This window comes from Talpa europaea (genome assembly GCF_964194135.1).
Source record: "Talpa europaea genome assembly, chromosome: 7".
NCBI lineage: Eukaryota > Metazoa > Chordata > Mammalia > Eulipotyphla > Talpidae > Talpa > Talpa europaea.
Window position 1 is genome coordinate 54794352 of NC_140074.1, and position 20614 is coordinate 54814965.

Sequence of the window (20614 nt, forward strand, 5' to 3'; positions counted from 1 at the left end):
GAGACTGGAAGAGTACATCAAAATGTAAACCATGATTACATCAAGTTGGTGAGATGCATGCTGGTCATTGTTTTCTTCTTTATATTTATTTCTGATATTTCTTTAATGAATGTTATTACTTTTATAATAGATACTCTTTTCTTCTAACTTTATATTTTGGCATAAGTTCAGGCTTATAGAAAAGTTGCAATAATAGTGCAGAGAATTCTCATGGACCCTTCACTCAAATTCCCAAAATGTGTATATTTAACTACAAATGCTTTATTCTTCTCTTTCCTCTCTCTCAATTTATGTGAGTATATAGGCATTATATTATGAAGCATCTGGAGAAAGTTGCAAACAAGATTTTCCTTTGCCCCCAAATCTCTAGTGCATATTTCCTAAAAACAAGAGCATTCTCTTAGATAACCTTAGTTCAATGATCAAAATTAGTTAACAAAAATAAACACCATTATCTAATCCATGAACCTTAGTTTCCCAATTGTCCCATTTAAAAGGACCAGGCATTACATTCAATTAGTGTCTTTTTAATCTTCATTAATCTACAGCAACTCCTCACTTACGTGTGTGTGCACCTATGTACTCTCATGCATGTGCACTCACTTTATAACATTGAGATTTTGTAAGAATACAGGCCAGTTATATTGTCTTTTGTTTTGTACTTGTCTGATATTTACTCATAATTTAAGTCAGGTTATGTGCTTTTGGTAAGAATACCACAGGAATGATGTTGTATGCTTAGTGTATCACAAGAAGCAAATGATGTTGATTTGTCCCATTAGTGGTGATGTTAACTTTGATCACTTGAATAAAGTTGCATCTGCCAGGTTGCTCCACTGTAATGTTACTGTTTTTCTCTTTGTAATTAATAAGCATTTTGCGGAGAGCTAATTTGGGGCTATGTAAATATCCTACTACTACCCAAATTTCCACCCTCTAGTTTTAGCATCCTTTGACTAGTCCTACCTCAGTCAGTTATTATTATAATGGTTGACTAATCATTTAAAAAGTTATTTTTAAAATCACTGCTTATTTCATATATAAAACTAGTTATAGTTTGATAGTGTAGGGTAAAGAAAATGTCAGGCTTTTCTGCCCTCCCGCCATCAGAATAGATGAGGTCCTGAATGCATGCCTGATGGCGGGCACCTGGAATAGGGTGTGGGCATAGGTAGATGTGATTCACCTGGGCTAAGACTGGGCTTCTAAGGGCGGCGTCACGGGGACGCCAGTAGCAGCAGCAGAAGCCGAAGAGAAGCTGAGATCACCAGAGAGCCCAGGTGGAGTGAGGATTTGCTGGGGGCTGGGAGGCCTGCCAGCCTCCCGGCCCCCCCAGCGCCCCTGCCTGCCACGTGCCCGCTGAACCCCAATAAAGACCTACAAAAAACCACTGAGTACTCTGACTCCTCCTTTACCCCGGTCTGCATGGGATCAGAAAACCTGCACTGTGTCCTGTCCTGCCTTTACAGATGGAAACTATAAAAATCTAAAAACTAAAAAAACTATAAAAATCACCTCTGAAATTAAACAAATTGAAAAAAGGAGTGGAAGAGATTGTACCAAAATGGTAATAGAATTTATGTTAGGCTTAGGATAATGGAATTGTAGGTATCTTTTTCCTAACTTTATTTACCCAATTTTCAATATTTTTCAGTTCCGACTGGCTGAAACCAGTTCTAGTTGTTTCAAACAGGTTCCGACCTGCTGGAGCCGGTTCTGGCCAGTTCAAGCCAGCAAAAACCAGTTCTGACTGCCTCAGGACAACTGAAATCATTTCTGACTTGGTGAGATCTGGTTTCAGCCAATCAGACTGGTTTGAGCCAGTTTGAACAGGTCGGAATCGGTTTCAGCTGGTCCAAACCTATTTCTGCCAGTTTGAACCTGTTGGAAGTGGTTTGAACCTGTGTAACCAGATGCAAGTGTTTTGAACCAGTCATAACCAGTGTTGGTTGGTTTCATTTTCATTTGCTTTCAGATTCAGTTGGTTTGAACAAATCATAACATTTTGAACCTGTCAGAACCAGTATCAATTGGTTTCAGTTTCAGTTATTTTCGGGTTCAGTTGTTTTGAACAAGTCAGAACAGATTTCAGCTGTTTGAGGTAGTCAGAACCTGTTTCAGTCTGTCAGAACCACTTTGGGTCATAAACCAGCCTCTTCTTTCTTGAGGTGGGAGAAACTGCGACTAAGTGAAATTCAATCATTTGCCTTCAGATGTGGTGATGATTTGGCTGAGGCCTTTCGTATGTCACTGCCTTATTTAAATCCTTCAATGTTGCTTTAGAAAGGCAAAGGAAAAAAGTCTGGAATCTTTTATTATCTAGTCCTTGCTTAAATGGGTTTGATTTCATGTGTTACCTTTCTACTCTATCCTTGGGCATACTGTTAATAATTATTTAAAACTTTTAGTCTAGTCACCTCATCTTCACCCTCATTCTCCACACATAGTGCCCTTGTACATTCCCATGTAAGCCTTCTTCATTATGTATAGACTTGATGATGTAGCTCTGGCACTGTTTTTATCAAGAATCCTTTACTGCCCCTGGAGACTAGGGAATTGTCCCACCTCAGAGTTCTTCTTATGTTTGTCTGTATGTAAGACTGATCTCATCATTGTATTCCATTAATGAATAACTTTTACAAATGACTTCCTTATCTATTATGGTGAAAGTCAAAGGAGTATAGGGAATTATTGCACCCACCATGTATTAAGTAGATACAAGAGACTTGATTTATAACAACTAATGTTGACTTCAGAATTTCTGCACAGGAGCAGTTTATGGAGACAAATTGATTAGTACAGGTGGGTGTAAGACCAAAAACTATCTTTGTATAGTTATCCATATCATAGAAATGGGGAAGAGGAACAAGAAAGCGATAGAGTGATCTTGAAGCATTGGTGATCCCAAGTCAAGATCCAGCTCAACTGTCACTTTCATGGAGTCTTTCCTGATCTCCCTTCCCTTCTTCACAAAGGACTGAAAGTGCATCCTCTGTCCCACCTGTCTCTGTAGTAATTTTTATTACATTTTATGTGCTTACCCCTCCCCTCCTTGCTTGTACTATATTATTGTATATGGCTATATATCTGTATTTTAATTAGTTTTTAAGCTTCCAAATCCCTAAAGTAATTTCATAGTAAATAACTATTAGCTGCTGAATGAATGATTGAAATAAGTCAGTAATTATCAGTCTTGGTGTCATTTTCAAATCACCTACAGAACTTATAAGAAATATTCATTCCAAAGGTCCAGAATTCTGATTTTATTGATCAGGAATGGAACAGACATTGCCCTTTTGTTTTGCTGGTTTTATTATTTGTTTGTTTTAAGCTCTTCAGAGTTAAGAACTCTGAAATAGGCTCTTTGTTTAAACAGTGGTTCTCAAAGTATGGATTCTTGGATCAGCAGCAACAACATCTGCCAGAAACTTATTTAAATCCAAATTCTTGGACCCTACATCAGACCTTAGTAATTGAAAAACGAAGGGAGGCCTCAGCAGTCTGTGTTTTCAGCTCCAGATGATCCTGATGCATGCTAGAGTTTTGGAACTACTGGTTTCACATAAACAAATGTTTTCCTATAAATAAAATATCAACTGTGAGCAACAAGATACATCTTATCATCATCCCCAAAAGTTGTGCCAGTTTTAAATTCCACTCTAAATAAATGAAGGCCCCTCACAAGCACAATATGATTGTACTTGTGGAAATAAGCATCACCACATTTTATAACTATTTTTGATACTTTGCTTTTGTATGAAATGCTCTCTACCGAAGGGACTAATCTTTGTAATAATCTAAATTAAATCAATTATATTAGGTAAGGAAAACACATGAAAATTATGGCTTTGGGTAAGAAAGTCTCAGAATCAAAACAATTTTTCAAGGTTCTTCTCTTAAAGAAAAGCCTGTCTTCGTCTTCTTCTTTTTTTTTTTTTACAGTAACATTTTTCCTTCTGTTTGACTGTATGCCACTTGATAGCTCTGTCTATTCCTATGGAAACCATGTTAGAGGATGGAGCCAAGGCTTGGAGGAGGCAAGAGTTCAGCCACAGAGCATCTAAAGATGTTGCCTTTCCTTCAGTCAAATCCTCTTTTGAGAGCCAGAATCAGTTTCAAGCCAGAGAGATGTTCTTGGCTGATGCATTGTCTAGCTGCTCTGCCAGATGGATGAACATCTTAAACTTGGAAAATAACAAATAAAGCTCCTGTTCTGTCTTTGAAGTGCCATTCTTAGCCTTTGCTTAGAGAATTGTCAAATAGTTTTTAAAAATAGTTTTAAGGATTTGCTTAAAATGTTAGGTTAGTGCAGTTGTTGAGTAATTAGAAATTTTAGCTATAATATACAGGATTAGTCTTGATAGAAATTTAAGGGAGAAGATAGAATATCTATGATTAGGAAAAGAAAGACAGATTTAATTTCATTTCTATAGCTCAGTGAATTCATGGCATTCACAAACTTGATTTTTTTTTTTTTTTTAATTTTCTAGAGGCGTGTCTTATTTATTTATTTATTTATTTATTTGGTTGGTTTATACATGCACTGGGTACAGTCAGAAGCGCAGGAGGGTGAGAGAATTCACCAGAGCCAGAGCGGGGAGCAGAAGTACACTGCTGAGGGGAGCAGCGGGCAGCAGGAGAGGTCCGTGCGCCATGTGGGACCCTCCTCTGGTGGCCGGGGAGCAGCCGGGGATCGAACCGGCACCGCAGTGGCCGCGGGCAGCTTCGCAACCCAGCGCTCAACCGCTGCGCCACCGGGGAGGCCCCACAAACTTGATTTTTGTAACTGTTCGCTTTCCTAAAAAGATGCATGGTAAATAAAGGACTGAGAGACCAGGGTTCAATCAGATACTTAAATCATTTGAGACAAGAAAATAACCAAGCAGATGACCTGCTTTCTTTTTCAGGCCATTTATGCTCTAAATTTGATATGGTAGTGGGAGCTCATGACCTAGATAAAAAAAAAAAAATATATATATATATATATATATATATGAGATTGCATTGTACTATTTAGGTGGATATTTAAATTATGTTTATATATCAGTTAGAATATAGAAATTGTATGGAGAAAACAATTGAAGTAATATTAAGTAATATTAATATAAATGACTCATAACCCTATATCTTGAATCTAACTCTCTCTGCCAGACTTCAGATATATATGTGTGTGTGTGTGTGTGTGTATATATATCACACACACACACACACTTTCTTATAGACCTCGCTATGTCCTTAAGATGGCCCAAACTCCAAATGTGACATATCAGAACTCATAAATCTCCACCCCCAAACCCATTTTTCCTTTCATCTTGTTATCTCTCTCTCTCTTGTACCCATTCAGGAGTCCTCGTATATATTTCATTAATCTGTTCTCCTCTTCCTTTTAGCCCTACGTATTTCTATTCTAGATTGCTAACCCCTAAGTGGTCTTCCTGACTGAAGATTTGTTCCCTTTAAATGCTTCACATAGCCTCCAGAGTATTTTCTAGAAACACAAATCCACTCATGTTTTTTCTATCCTAAACTCTTTGTTGATCCCCATTACTTATACAATAAAATTTAGACTCTTTATGTTGTATATATTAGGCTCTCCATTTTCTAGCCCCTCTAATCATATTTTTCACTTCTTTTTACACTGTATTTCACATTGTAATAATAGAGAATTATTTTCTAGATCTAAGGTTTGATTTTACTCTACAAAAAAGCTAAAAAGTTAGTCCATTACTAGTGGTTTCATGGATTCTGCCAGTAGACAAAAGACTTCAGGTTAGACGGAAAGGAGTTGATCCCTCACAGCATAGCTGAAAGCATCAGCAGCTATATTTCAGCTATGCTGTGTAAGCATCAGCAGCTATATGTTTGTGTCCCTGCCTTTGGTTCTCTCCTTAATTTACTACTAGCTGAACTTTATATTATATGTATAAAGTCCAGCCTTTCAATCTTACATGCCCCCTATCATGGGCCATTCTAGCTGCCACTCAATCATCTATGTCTTGCTGCCTCCTCCTCTATTGTTTGAGGCAATAGAGGGATAAGAAGATAATTTAATCTATAAAAATTTTCCATGAGGAGCAAAGATGAAATCTATGTCAAAGAGCATTGTAATGAGTACAAACGTTTTACTATTCCCTGCTTTGAAACAAGGTTCCATGAATGTTTTTCAAGAATGAATAAATAAACATTATTACTGAGGCATACCTTGTTTTGTGTTGGTAGAATCCCCAGAATAATGAAAAAGGTACATATGCTAAGTGCTCTATCTGTAAGTCAGTCGTCACTCTCCCCATACATATCTAGTACATCTACCAAGATGTATATGTTTCATTTTTCTCCTTCCCTTTTCCTCTAAATTTCAGAATCCAAATGATTGTCTGACTGAATATTTTTAAAAGGTCATGATGAATTATTCTGTAATATTTGAAATGTTTTACTCCGAAAGGTCAAACCTTATTTTCTGATATCAAGTACCACATAGATTTGTTTTTCTTGGACACTTTTCCTTTTTTCAAAGGAAATCTGGCAGGAGATTTAGAGCAGGGTGCCCTCTTGAGGAAATTTTAGCACCATCCTTCTCAAACGCTGGTATTGAATGAAATGTAAAGTCCAGATGATGTACACTATGAGTGAAGCATTAATCATTTTACAATATATATGGGCCAGACCATTATGCTGCATACCTTATACATATGCAATGATGTATGTCAATTATATCTCGATAAAACTGAAAGAAGTAACAGTAACCAACTACCAGATATTTAAGAATTAAGATTCTTAACTATTATGATATAGCAACACTAAATAATAATTTTTGAATAAAAAAAACTCTAGAAGATATTTCATTTCCTCTTATTAACTCAATACTTCAAGTAATATTTATTTGGTACCTATTTTCCTGCCAGGAACTAGGCCAACACAGTGATCAATAAAACATAGCCTCTGCCCCCATGATGATAACATCTTGTAAGGCAGAGCACAGTAAAGGGAAACATATATATATGTACCTGCAAATGGAGATAAGTACTATGAAAGAAATGAACAGATAGTAGAATACAGGTTAACAAAATAAGTTCTATTAGGGTGCTTAAGGAAATAACCTTAACCTTTCAATTATAGAAATAATTAAGCTGCATCAGTTTACTTTTTAATCCATCCCAGTTCTGCCCATCTAGTATAAACCGCCTTTTTGCTGTATTTGTAAAAATGAGTTAAAACTAACACATTCATAGTTTACTACTACTTGATAGCAATTTGGAAAATACACTAATACCTATAAAATATATGTATTCCTTTATTCCAGTAATTGGGTTCCATATAATTTATTCTTATGAAAAAAATAAGAAAAAAACTATGTGGAAAAATGTACAGTGTAGCATGTGCAATAAAAGGAAATACTGGAAATAATAATAGATGTATAAATACAATATGTTGCCTTAGTCGAATGAAATATCAATCACTGTGTAAACTATATATATATATATATATATATATATATATAAAGTGGTTGGAAGGAAACATGAAAAATGAAACAACTGATAGTATAGTAGAGTTTTAAGTATTTTCCTTTTATTAATTCATCTAAATGTTATTACTCTAGTAGAATAATTAAAATATTTAAAGCTAAAAAATAAGTTTGGCCCCAAACTAAATTTCTTACCTTCTCTTGTTTCTTCATTCAGGGGAATTATCGTTTCATGAAACTCCTACTTACACGTAGAGCAAACTGGATGCAAAAAGACCTGGAAGAGATGACTCCTTTGCACTTGACCACCCGGCACAAGACCCCCAAGTGTTTGGCACTTTTGCTGAAGTTCATGGCACCAGGAGAAGTGGATACACAGGATAAAAATAAGGTAATGGACCATCAAAATAGAAAACAAATAAAAGAAAAAGCAAATATTTCTTTTATGATGTGAACCTTTAAGGTAGAAGGCCTAATTACCACTCACATGCCTAGTAGAGCAATTTCAAGTCCCCATATACCCCAGTAAAACATTTCACATATATTATGTCAATTTATTCTCCTAGCAGCCATGTCTGTGGTGGGTTCTGTCTTTTTTTTTTTTTTTAACAGCTAGGGATACTGAATTTCATAAAGATTAAAATTCTGCCTAAGATTCAAGTGGCAGGATCAAATTTTGAAACCTAGATCTGTCTAACTCTAAAACCCAAAGTTTGACAGCCAGTTGTGATGATGTTTACTAAAATTATTTAGGCAAATGACCAGATGCCCAGGGCTATGTACTGAGTGCATAGTGGTTTAGTGCATGGGCTTTGGCATCAGACTTCCTGACTTCCTGACTTTAGAAGCCCCTACTCATTTGTTTTGTGTCCCTGGACAAATTACTGTGACTCCTCAATGCCTCACTTTTCTCCTATGTGAAGGCGGAATAATATATTGTTGAGGATAGTGTGAGGTGATACATATAAAGTGTTTAGCACAGTGCCCAGTACATAGTATGCGCTCAATGGATGATAGCTATAATGGACCAGTGATTTTATGACATACATTGAAAATGAAGAAAAAATAAACCCAGTTAACGTTGGGCAAATGACTTTAATAGACATTTCTCCAAAGAGTATATAAAATGGGGGCCTCCCTGGTGGTGCAGGCGGTTGAGCGCAGTGCTGTGAAGCTGTCGGCAGCCTCTGCAGCTCCCGTTCAATTCCCGCCAGCCTCGGAGCAACCCACATGGCGAGCAGACCTCTCCTGTCTCGCCCACTGCTCCCCTCAGCAGTGTATTTCGTCAGTCTGACTGTTCTGTTCCCTCCTCTGTCTCTGGTGAATCCTCTCACCCTCCCACATCTGGCCTGTACCCCGGTTTTTGTATAAATAAAATAAATCTTTTTTTAAAAAAGAATATATAAAATGGCTATTCCTCAATAAATTAAATATAGAATTATCATTGCAGTTATTCTTCTTCTGGATATATACCAAAAATAACTGTAATCAGGAATTCAAACATATCTGTACCTCCATGTTTACAGCAGCATTATTTACAATAGCCAAAAAATGGAAACAACCCAAATACCCATTGACAGCTGGATGAGCAAGATGCAGTCTATGCATACAGTGGAATACTATTCAACCTTTAAAAGGAATGAAATTCTGATGCATGCCAAAATGTGGTTGAACTTTTACATCCTTGGGTAAGACAATACGTTTAGTGGAATGTCAGGCACAAAAGGACAAATGTGGTGCCACTTATATGTTATGTGTGAAATATTTGTTAGGATATTACACGTTATATACGTTATATGTGAAATAGTAAATAAAATGATGTTTGCCAGGGGTTGTAGGAGTTGGGAATTGGAAATTATTGTTAAATGGATATGGAGGTTCAATTTGGGAAGATGACTAAGTTCTAGGGATGGCTAGTGCTGCTGGTTGCACAACAAAAGAATGTACTTAATGCTACTGACATGTACTTAGAAACTGTTAAAATGGTAAATTTTATGTTCTATACATCTTATTACAGTAAAATAAAAAAGAATTACTAGAAAAATAAAAAATAAAGACGTAGAAAATACAAACCTAAACTTTGTACTTTTAAGTTCTGCAGATATAATATTGCATTTCAATAATGATATTCAAAATAAATATAGCACAGGGAAAGAGTTATAGAAACTGTTATATGTTGTTTATTAAAAATGTTATTATAAGTGATTAATTGCTATTTGTGATTTTTTTGTACTGAATTTATTACCAAATAAAAAGTGGTGAATTAGGGCCTCCCCGGTGGCGCAGCGGTAGAGCGCTGGGTTGCGAAGCTGCCCGCGGCTTGTGCCGCGCCGGTTCAATCCCCGGCTGCTCCCCGGCCACCGGAGGAGGGTCCCACATGGCGCGCAGACCTCTCCTGCCGCCCGCTGCTCCCCTCAGCAGTGTACTTCGGTCTTTCTGCCTGCTCTGCTCCCCGCTCTGGCTCTGGTGAATTCTCTCACCCTCCCGCGCTTCTGACTGTACCCAGTGCATGTATAAACAAAACAAATAAATAAATAAATAAATAAAACATGCCTCTATAAAAAAAAAAAAAAAGTGGTGAATTAAAGAGTAACTCTTTGTAATGAATACCTATAGATACACTTTGAATGAATACCACTTAAATGTTGATAATTAAAGTTGTTACTGTGGCAAGTGAGCTTGGTTCCTGCTGTTAAATAATCTAATTCTAGATTAGCTTGATGGCAGTGCTATGCACAGGGGATAACACATGTCTGAACAGTGTCTTTGTGTTACCTTCCTGAGGTATGTTGAGAATAGCAGAAAGGATTTTAAAGCCAAGTCAACAAGTGCCAGATGTTCATTTTTAATTTTTATCTAAAATAAAATCAGTGTTACTGTATTTTCAAAATGTATCTTTCACAATAATTAGATCTACCAATTTATCTTGTGAAATTATAGTTAAATTTATCCTTTGATATAAAACAAAAACAGGTTCCAGATCTATGAGTTCCTATGCACAGATCTTCTTTTTGATAGATGTTAAAATTCAGAGCATTCTAACAAATCCTTAAGGTATTTGGTGCATTATCACCACTTACTTTGTTGGTAATTATTCATAAATTATTGGACTCTTTTCTCTTTTTCAGTGTTGTCATTTATTAATTGAATACCTGATCACTTAAACAGCTGCCATAATTAAGAGTTCAGATTCTGGAGTCAGTCAGGTTAAAATCTCACTTGGGCTGCTTACTACCTTTCTAGCCTTGAACAGATTACTTATCCCCCTAGCACTCAGTTTCATCATCAGTCACATGCAAATTAATAAATGATGATCTCCCAAAGTTGTCATCAGACTACATGCTATAACATATGTAAAACCTTTACAAGAGTGTCTGTCACACTAAAAACTTGAAGAAAACTTGTGTGTATTACTGTTATTGTTATTTGAAGAATCTCTCAATTTTGTAGCAAACAGCTCTGCATTGGAGTGCCTACTACAATAATCCTGAGCATGTGAAGCTGCTTATCAAGCATGATTCCAACATCGGGATTCCTGATGTCGAAGGCAAGATCCCACTTCACTGGGCAGCCAACCACAAAGATCCTAGTGCGGTTCATACAGTGCGATGCATTCTGGTGAGGAAGATGGTGCTCCTGATGACCTTTCCAAAAAACCCTTTTTTTAATGAAATATCCAATATATGCATAGACATATATCATATTCACACAAATTTTATGCATCAAAAGAATACAGCTAACGTGTGAACCCATCACCCAAGAAAAACATTTTAATACTATATAAGACCACATAGAAGTTTTCTAAATGCCACTTTCCAAATGCTTTCTCTCCCCAAGCCATGCTCATTCCTGGCCCCCAAACTACTTTCCTGAATTTATATTTGTCGCTCTCTGACTTTGTTTTATGCTTGTTTTTAGTAAGTATAAAATATAAATAATATAAGTAATAGTAAGTGTAAGATATAAAGATAAAAATATGTGTAACATATAAAAAAAATACAAAAAAAATCCATTTTTGAGGATTTTGACTACTTTTTTTTCCTGAATCTTCTCATTATACTCGTGGTGAGAGAAAACATAGAGACTTAGAAAATTGCTTACTTAATACTTATGTCAAATGTGGTTTATTAAAGATTCCATGTGTCTGAAGTGTCTGGTTTCTTGAAAACAGGATGCTGCTCCAACAGAGTCTTTACTGAATTGGCAAGACTATGAGGGTCGAACTCCTCTTCACTTTGCAGTTGCTGATGGGAATGTAACGGTGGTTGATGTCTTGACCTCCTATGAAAGCTGCAACATAACATCTTATGATAACTTATTTCGAACCCCACTTCACTGGGCAGCTTTACTAGGTGAGTTGAACATGAATCAAAGAATCGACAGTCGGAGGGAATGCATGAGTGTGGAAAACTTCCCATGCCTTCTCTATCCCTGTCAGCCCCCACCTCCTATTTATTTTTAATTGATATGTAGCATTTTATGCCCAAGTGTCCTCTATTGTATGCTTGAATTTTCATAATATTAATGTATTCTCCATTATAAATTAGTTTTGATTTCAAGTCATGTCTTAACTTTTAATTTTTATTATAAAACTTATGTGTATTTATTGACAAATATAAATGTATTTGTATTTAATCTCCTTTTTGGGAGGGCAACTTTAATTTTATGTTTGTGCCAATACCACAGTATTTGATTTTTTTCTCCATATTTTCCTGATGTGCCTTTTACTTAACCTTCTAGGTATCACTTTTTTTTAGCCCTGACTTGGGAGGAATAAGCGGAGAGTCTCTTATAGTGAAGGAGTTTTAACCATTGATATTCATTATTATAAAATATATAATTTCTTCTTTCTTCTTTTCTTCTCCTAGAATATTATTGGGTTTTTTTTTCCTTAATTTTTCCCATTTCCTTTGTTTTCTGCCTTTTGGTGTACAAATTAAGTCTGCTGCTATTTGGTTTTGGATCACCTAATATTTCAGGAATATGTTTAAGTTCTATTAGTTTTACTTTTTTTAAAGATTTTTTTTATTTATTTATACAAGAATCAGGGTATAGGTCAGATGCGCAGGAGGGTGAAAGGACTCACCAGAGACAGAGCAGGAAACAAAACAGGCAGACTGACAAAATACACTGCTGAGGAGAGAAGCAGGCGAGGCAGGAGAGTTCTCCTGTGCCATGTGGGATTCTCACCAGTGGGCCAGGATCGAACCCATGCAGCAGAGGCTGTGGACAGCTTCACAGTGTGGCACTCAACCACCTGCACAACCAGGGAGGACCACTATTAGTTTTACTTTTACACTTATCAAAAGAACTAAGAGCAAAACTTAATGTATTGATTCCTATCTCTTTAATACTAGAAATTTAGCACATTTTAACTTACTATTCTTTTAGCATTTTTTACTATAATCTGAGGTTTTTCCCAGTTCTTATTTTGTACTTAGTTTTTAAATTACACATTTTCTTTTGAAAATGATTTTTATATTTGCATTGAGTTTTACAGTTAGATTTACAATTACTGCTTAGATTTAAGTTCAAGGTAAGTTTTTCATCCCTTTTTCCTTTCCCTCAGCATTCTGGGAAGAACTTACAAATTTGTCTCCATATCACTAAAATGACTTTTTGTTCTGTAATTTCTGCTTTCCTTCTGCCTCTTACAGATGGTATTTTAGATTGTATTTTGACTTCTGTCTCTCATCCATATTTCATTTTTATCTCAACTTATTTCCTATTCACCTTCTATTACCTCTGTTTCAGTCTGTTTTCTTCTTAGGAGATTCTGTTTCGTTTCATAGAGGCCACCTCTTTGCACTAAGTTGAGGATGCCAAACTGTTTCCTGAAATTTTCCCCTGGATCTTTCTCTAGATCATTTTCTAAGGTATGAGCGTCATCTTTCTGATGGTGTTCCTTTCTTCCTGTCCTATATAATGTTTTCATATACCCTTTATTGAATTATTCTCTACCTTTCAAACAAGATGAGACATGCTTAGAGTGACTATGTAGCATAGATTGCCTTTGATTTTCCTTTTGTCCACTTGTATTATGAGAACAATTCCTACTCAGATTTTTTTATTCAGCCTGCTTTTCATGCAGTGTATCCTTGTTGTGCTAATGTGGCATCTTCTTCATTGCCTGGTTCCCCAATGTGGTAGGTGATAGGATTACACAATGAAATTTGGGTTTCCTAAATATAGTATTGGGCCTCCCCGGTGGCGCAGCGGTTGAGCACTGGGTTGCGAAGCTGCCCATAGCCTATGAGGCGCCGGTTCAATCCACGCCTGCTCCCCGGCCACCGGAGGCCGGTCCCACGTGGCGGGCAGACCTCTCCTGCCGCCCACTGCCCCCCTCAGCAGTGTACTTCAGTCCTTCTGCCTGCTCTGCTCCCCGCTCTGGCTCTGGTGAATTCTCTCACCCTCCCGCACTTCTGACTGTACCCAGTGCTTGTATGTATAAACAAACAAACAAACAATTAAATCTTTTAATAAATAAATAAATAGTTACTACCTTAACACATTTTTTTATCTTTTCTGTGGTTCTTCACTTCTGTAGATCACACCCTCCAGAATGCACTGAAGTATTTTTCTTAAACTACCACCTCATCATTTCTGCCCACTTATTTTCTGAGATTTAAAATCATTGCCTGTATATTAAAAGACTTGGGGTGGGAGGAGAAGAGGAAATTTGAAGGGATGTATTAAATACCTCAGGACTACAAGAGATTGTATTATAGTATATACTCCTAAATGGCAAAAGAGAATCAGGGTAGTGCTGCTTGGGGCCATAGGTTGTACAATGGAACATTGAGACTAGGTCCACTGATGCCTGACAAAACTGGCAACCAGTTTTGGTGTTGCAAGTTTTTTCCTTTGTTATATATTATCATAGTATTTTAATGAGAAGAGGCTGTCCTGGGGGGCTACTATTCAGAAAACATTTTGAATGCTGCGTTATGTGCTAGTAAAAACATTTTTCTCATTCCTTTTCTGTAAATAGATTATAACTTAATTAACATCTTTTGCATGTAATAACTACCTTGCTGTGTTTGTGTTCAGGCCATGCGCAGATTGTCCATCTCCTTTTAGAAAGAAATAAGTCTGGAACCATCCCATCTGACAGCCAAGGAGCAACACCCTTACACTACGCAGCTCAGAGTAACTTTGCCGTAAGTGAAGCTCAGCAATTATCTTTTTTCAGTTTAATTTTTTATTTGATATAATCATAAATTCATATGCAATTGTAAGAAATAAAACAATAAGATCCTATGCTTCACCCAATTTACCATGGTAAGATCTTGCAAAAGTATAATATAATATCATACACAGGAAATTGACATTGCTAGAATTCACTGCCCTTACTCAAGTTTCATCAGTTTTACCTGTATTCATTGTGGGTGTTTGTGCAGCAAGTATCTTTTAACAGTTGTTCATACTGTGTGATTCAAGTGATACTCTATAGAGTTTCTGTAAAATTGTTGATCACAAGTGAAGTTTTATACAGATTTTATCTTAACATTCAGGGTAATATTTTGTTTTACTGTAAGTCTACTTAATCTTTTTGTTACTTTTCTAGCACTAAGCTATCTTAGTGTTCAGCAATCTGTAATTGTGCTGAAGGCAATGTGGCAAGGCTTTGGAAAACCAGGCACTTGACTGGAATCTTGACTGTACTGTTTACTATGTGACCTTGCACAGGTTTTTTTTAATCCTTCTGAGTCTTAGTTTCATTGTATATAAAATGAGGATAATTATACCTTTTTCTTTTCAAGACTGTTGTATGGGTTAGAAAAAATTTATGACAAGTGTCTAGGATAGTCCTTGGCATAGAGTAGATATTCAAGAAATTGAATGCATTCTGAATATTAAATAATTGTGTGTATCATGCATTTAAAAAAGAAAAAATATGAATTGTTGATATTTCCAAAGATATCAAATGTTATTCTGTAAGCACGCCTGAATACACAGGTTTCTGCATGTATCATGTCCAAGAAAACCTGTATTTTAATGTTGAGAATGACACTGAACATTTCTGAGCCTTTAACTATCACTTCATCCTTCTAACGGTTTTAGAATTAAGTTTTCAATCTTAATTGAGGGTGATCATTCTCAAATATGAGGATGTTAAAAGAGGGAGTTAGATTATGTTTCTGAAGTGTTTTAAAAACTCAACTAATAGTAAGGAAAGGGAATGGTTACTTCAAATGGAAAGTATAGTTTCATTATTCATAAAAAGATCCTTTCATTTGATTCAAAAGTTGCAGAAAAGTATTTTACTTCTTAGTGGAAGTCACATATAACACTAGATGTGTTACCTAAAAAAATGCTACCTTGTTGTCTTAAATATTTAAGTGTTTAAGTGTTTGTTGTTGTTTTGTTGTTGTTGTTGTTGTTTTGGCAGGAAACAGTTAAAGTGTTTTTAAAACATCCTTCAGTAAAAGATGATTCAGACCTTGAAGGAAGAACATCCTTTATGTGGGCTGCTGGGAAAGGCAGTGATGATGTCCTTAAGACTATGCTGAGTTTGAAATCTGACATTGATATTAACATGGCAGACAAATATGGAGGTACAGGTAAGAACTGGTAGACATATTCAATTTGTTTTCATTCAGACTCCAAAGTGTCGATAGTGCTATAAAATTTATAAAATAGTAACTAGAAACCATTATCCCTAATCTAATATTATTTGACTTTCATCTTTGGTTTTTAAGTTTAGTTGCCATGATATCACTCCAAACACTTTATTGCTTCTAATTGTTATGGCTAAAATTATACTGTCTTTCTACCAAATGAATGGTAGCATTAGGTTTAAAACTCTGGTTGCTCCTTAGACATGATTATGGAAACTCATCATTTTTCTTTGTGTAAAACAGCATAAACTGCTACTTTAAAACTAAGCATAGTTATTAATTAATTGAAATTTAAGGGATACATACATGTAAGTATGTCCTCACTGGGCTCATTCAATAGCTCTTTTCTCAGATTTGTTAACATTACCTCATTCTTATCTCCCATGCTTCTAGAAACTTCAAAGCTTCAAGTCAGCTTGCATCAAAATTTCTTACTAAATGCTTCTTTTAAACTCTTTCACTAGTAAGAGTCCTTTAACTACATATTGATTAAAAAGAGAGGTACACATTTTTAGCATTCATTACCAACTTGGAAATCTCTTCCTGTGTACTATATCCTAATTGCAAGTCAAAAAAAGAAAGAAAAGGCATAGAATAGCACAGTAATAGTGAATAAAATAAAAACTCAGCTATGAGCTTCTCAATGTTATGCTTGCTTATTCGTAAAAATATACTAGAGCTATTTACACCTACCTGTTGTCCTGGATAAGGTCTTTCTTGTCCACCAAAACTATTAATGCCACACAGGACAGGAGGTGGGGGGAGGGGAAGAATTGGAGTGCAAAGCTGTTGTACCTAATATTCTTCATCCCTATACCTGAACAACCACACCTTCCAAATGATTTTTTAAGGAATTTTTAAGTGATATCAATTTTGATAAAGTCTTTAACTTTCAAAAGTATTGCTTTGTCTAAACTTCATAGTAGACTTTAAACTTCTCAAGGGGTGTAGTGCAGACACATAGGGCATTGAGTTATAAACAGTCTGAACATTTTATTTGTTGTCAGACTTCAATTAGTATGCAATCTTTCACTTTATCACTAGACTTGCATTTAGTTTAATTTTGTTATGTATCTTAATAAAGTATGCATAAAGATACTTGAAGCATTCCTTTGACATAAAGGGTCTTTCTTATGTGCACCAAGTTGGAATTCAAACATAAATTCTTTTCAGATTCATTGATTCCCTGAGCTCTTTCTCCTAAGGGATTTTATTGTATGTCAGAGATGCCTTCCTGACATTTCTCTTTTATGAAAGTGAGTTCTTCTCCATAATCCCTCTACAGGGATTTTTTTCCCCTTCCCATTAGAAGATTTCTTATCAGCAGCGATATATGTATACAATTTGGATCTTGATTCAAACAAATAAACTATAAAAAAAGTATAACGCCATCAGGCAAATATGAACACCATCTGGGTGATTTCTGTTATAGAATTTTTGTTAATATTATTTAGCTATGATAATCTTTTTGAAATGCCAGGGCTGGAACTCTGCAAATCACGTTTCCCCTTTGCCAGTAGGTGCCCTCTTATAATCAGCCCATAGGTGGCAGTAAAGGGAGACTGGAAAGGTGGAAGAGAAACAAGGGACTACTTCTTCCTATTTGTTTACTCTTCTTGTTTCTGTTTACTGGTCCTATTGGTATCATCCTAGTAAATCTTCAGCACAGCAGTGATAGTTTGTTCTAGTGGTAGCAGTTAATTTCACTTTGTAGTCATTCCAGCATTCACAGTACCAACCTCAGAGCACCCTCCTCAGAGATTGCAGCGCCAGCCAAGCTGAGCATCTCCTTAGAGGTCTGAATTTCAGTGCCATAGGGTTGCTCTTCTAAGCGTTTAAGTATTAATAATTCCCTCCTCTTCTTTTAGTTCCCTTAGTCCTAGAATTGCCAGCTGTCTTCTACATTTACTATCTCTGTGATATCCTAGTGTCCCCCTTTTTGCTTTTTCATATATTTTGAATTCTCTTTTAAAGTATCTGGTATGATTGCTGTCTCTTGACTGAACCTAGACTGATACAGTGATTGTGGGCAAAAAGGGAAAATCTTTGTTTTTCAGACATACTTCCTAAAATATCTAAAGGTGAAATTATATGGCTCTAGAATTTTCTTCAAAACAATCAGAAGTAAGGGAAATGGATGGCAGTCAGTTAGATGAAAAAAGGTTTGCCATGTATTGATATTTGTTGAAGCTGACTATATTGAGTTCATTTTCTTTACTTTTGGACATAGTTGAAATGTCCCAAAACATAAAGTAAATTTTTAAAAAATGTAATGCTCCTATGGAAACTTGTACTTTTTCAATAAAGGAGCAACAATAATTAAGTTTAGGTGATTTTAAATTAAAATAAATGCAAACAGTCAGAAATGGACTACTCCTTGAATGAGATTATTAATTCTATCTTTTACTTAAATGAAATTTTGTCTGTTTTTTAACATGACATGGATTTGTCTCTAAAGAATATTTAGTGCATATTGATGCCACAGAATTATAGAATTTCAGAATTAGAAATTACCTTAAAATTAAATCTACTCCAGGATTTTCCAAACCATGTTCTTCATAATAGCAGGCTTCTATAGAGGTGCCTGAAGTGTTGCTAAGGGGCAGGAAACCCTACACCCCTGCTTTAGCCATAGCCATTCAACTCTTCCCTGTTTTACATGTTGGGTATTTCATAAAATTTCATTTGGGATGGGAAAAAAGGCTTTCTTCTACTCTCAAAATGTGAAAAATCACTGAACTTTCACAAATACATCATCACATTCTCAACAGTGCTCTTCAGCCTCCGGTTGAACCCAGAACACCCACCCCTAATACTGGGAACCTGCTACATCCATCATAACTTGACTCTTTTAGAATGTTCATCCTTATACGGAGTTAAAATTTGTCAAGCTGAATGTTCCATTCTGTGTTCTCTTCCACATGACAGCACTTCAGAGCTGAAGTTTCTCACACCATTTGAATCTTGTCTGGGCCAAATGAACATTCAGTCATTTAAGTCAGGGTTCTCAAATTTCAGTACTCATAAGAATTAGGGTGTTTGTTTAAAAGCAGCTTCTACTATGCTAACAGAGATCCTATTTCACATCCTGTCAGCAAGTCCTGTTGAGTTCACCTCTAAAATATATTCTAAATCTTTCTGCTTCTCTTCATGTCCACTTCTGCCACCCTAGCTCAGAGCACCATCACTTTTTACTCAGTCTGTTGCATTAGTATTAATTGGTGTCCTTGCTTATATTCTAATCTGCCGTAGTGAATTCTCCTCAGAACAACTAAAGCGATCTGCTTAAAATATAGACCACATTATCACTCACCTATCTGAAGCCCTATAGTGTCCTTCATCATTCTGACCTGTGGTAAATCAACCATTTATGATTGAACTTTTCTACCTGCTTGACATACTTCACTCACTCATTGTAGTGTAGCTTCCTGGCTTTCCTTAAACAGATGAATTGATTGCTGTCCTTATGTTAACTGTTCTTTTTCATCCAAATTATTCTCTCTCAAGATCTCTACAGCAGGGCCTCCCTGGTGGCACAAGGGGTTAAGGCGCAACCTATGAAGCTATCCACGGCCACTGCAGCACAAGTTCGATCCTTGGCCAGGGAGATACCCACATGGTGCAGCAAACCTCTCCTGGCTCGCCTACTGCTCCCCTCAGCAGTGTATTTCAGTCAATCTGCCTGTTCTGTTCCCTACTCTGTCTCTGGTGGATCCTCTTACCCTCCACACCTCTGGCCTGTACCCCAGTTCTTGTATGCAAAAATAAATAGATAAATATTTAAAAAAAAATAAGATCTCTGCAGCAATGTAGAGACCTTATGATTCAGGTCTCAACTTAATGTCAGCTCCTTAGCACAGCTTTTCCTAACTACCAATCAGAAATAGTCCCTCAGTCACTCTAAATATACCTTTTATTGCTTTCTTTTTTTTTTTTTTCCAGAGGCATGTTTATTTATTTATTTGTTTGTTTATACAAACACTGGGTACAGTCAGAAGCACGGGAGGGTGAAAGAATTCACCAGAGCCAGAGGGGGGAGCAGAGCAGGCAGAAGGACCGAAGTACACTGCCAAGGGGAGCAGCGGGCAGCAGGAGAGGTCTGCGCGCCATGTGGGACCCTCCTCCTGTGGCTGGGGAGCAGCCGGGGATCGAACCAGCGCCGCAGAGGCCGCGGGCAGCCTCGCAACCCAGCGCTCAACCGCTGCGCCACTGGGGAGGCCCATACCATTCTTTCACTAGCTAATACTTTCTTTTTTATCGATTGGGGTATTTTTTTTATTTATGTTTTGATTTGGCATCCCCTATTAGGATATAACTTTTTCCATTTTGCTCCTGCTGAATTCCCAGCAATTGTATTTGCATGTGGCCCATAGTAGGTTCTCCGCAAATCCCTAGGAATCTGCATGTTTGTAGGCATCCCAGGCTTGGTTCATAAATCACTCTTTATGAAAGAAACACTTGTCTAAAATAGAGCCATAATACTTTGAAAAAAACTGACCCACGTCTTTCAGCTGTTATCTTGACAAATTCA

The 20614-nt window shown here is 36.5% G+C and overlaps 1 protein-coding gene across 1 annotated transcript in view; it reads left to right on the top strand.

Annotated features, from left to right (window-relative positions):
* Positions 1–20614, top strand: part of INVS (inversin) — a gene marked incomplete at its 3' end in the record, with an annotated part of 101958 nt that overhangs the window by 43181 nt on the left and 38163 nt on the right. Inside the window, 5 exon segments of the mRNA XM_084237331.1 lie at positions 7680–7853; positions 10913–11080; positions 11634–11814; positions 14513–14622; positions 15855–16026. Coding sequence (XP_084093457.1) covers positions 7680–7853; positions 10913–11080; positions 11634–11814; positions 14513–14622; positions 15855–16026 — 805 coding nt within the window.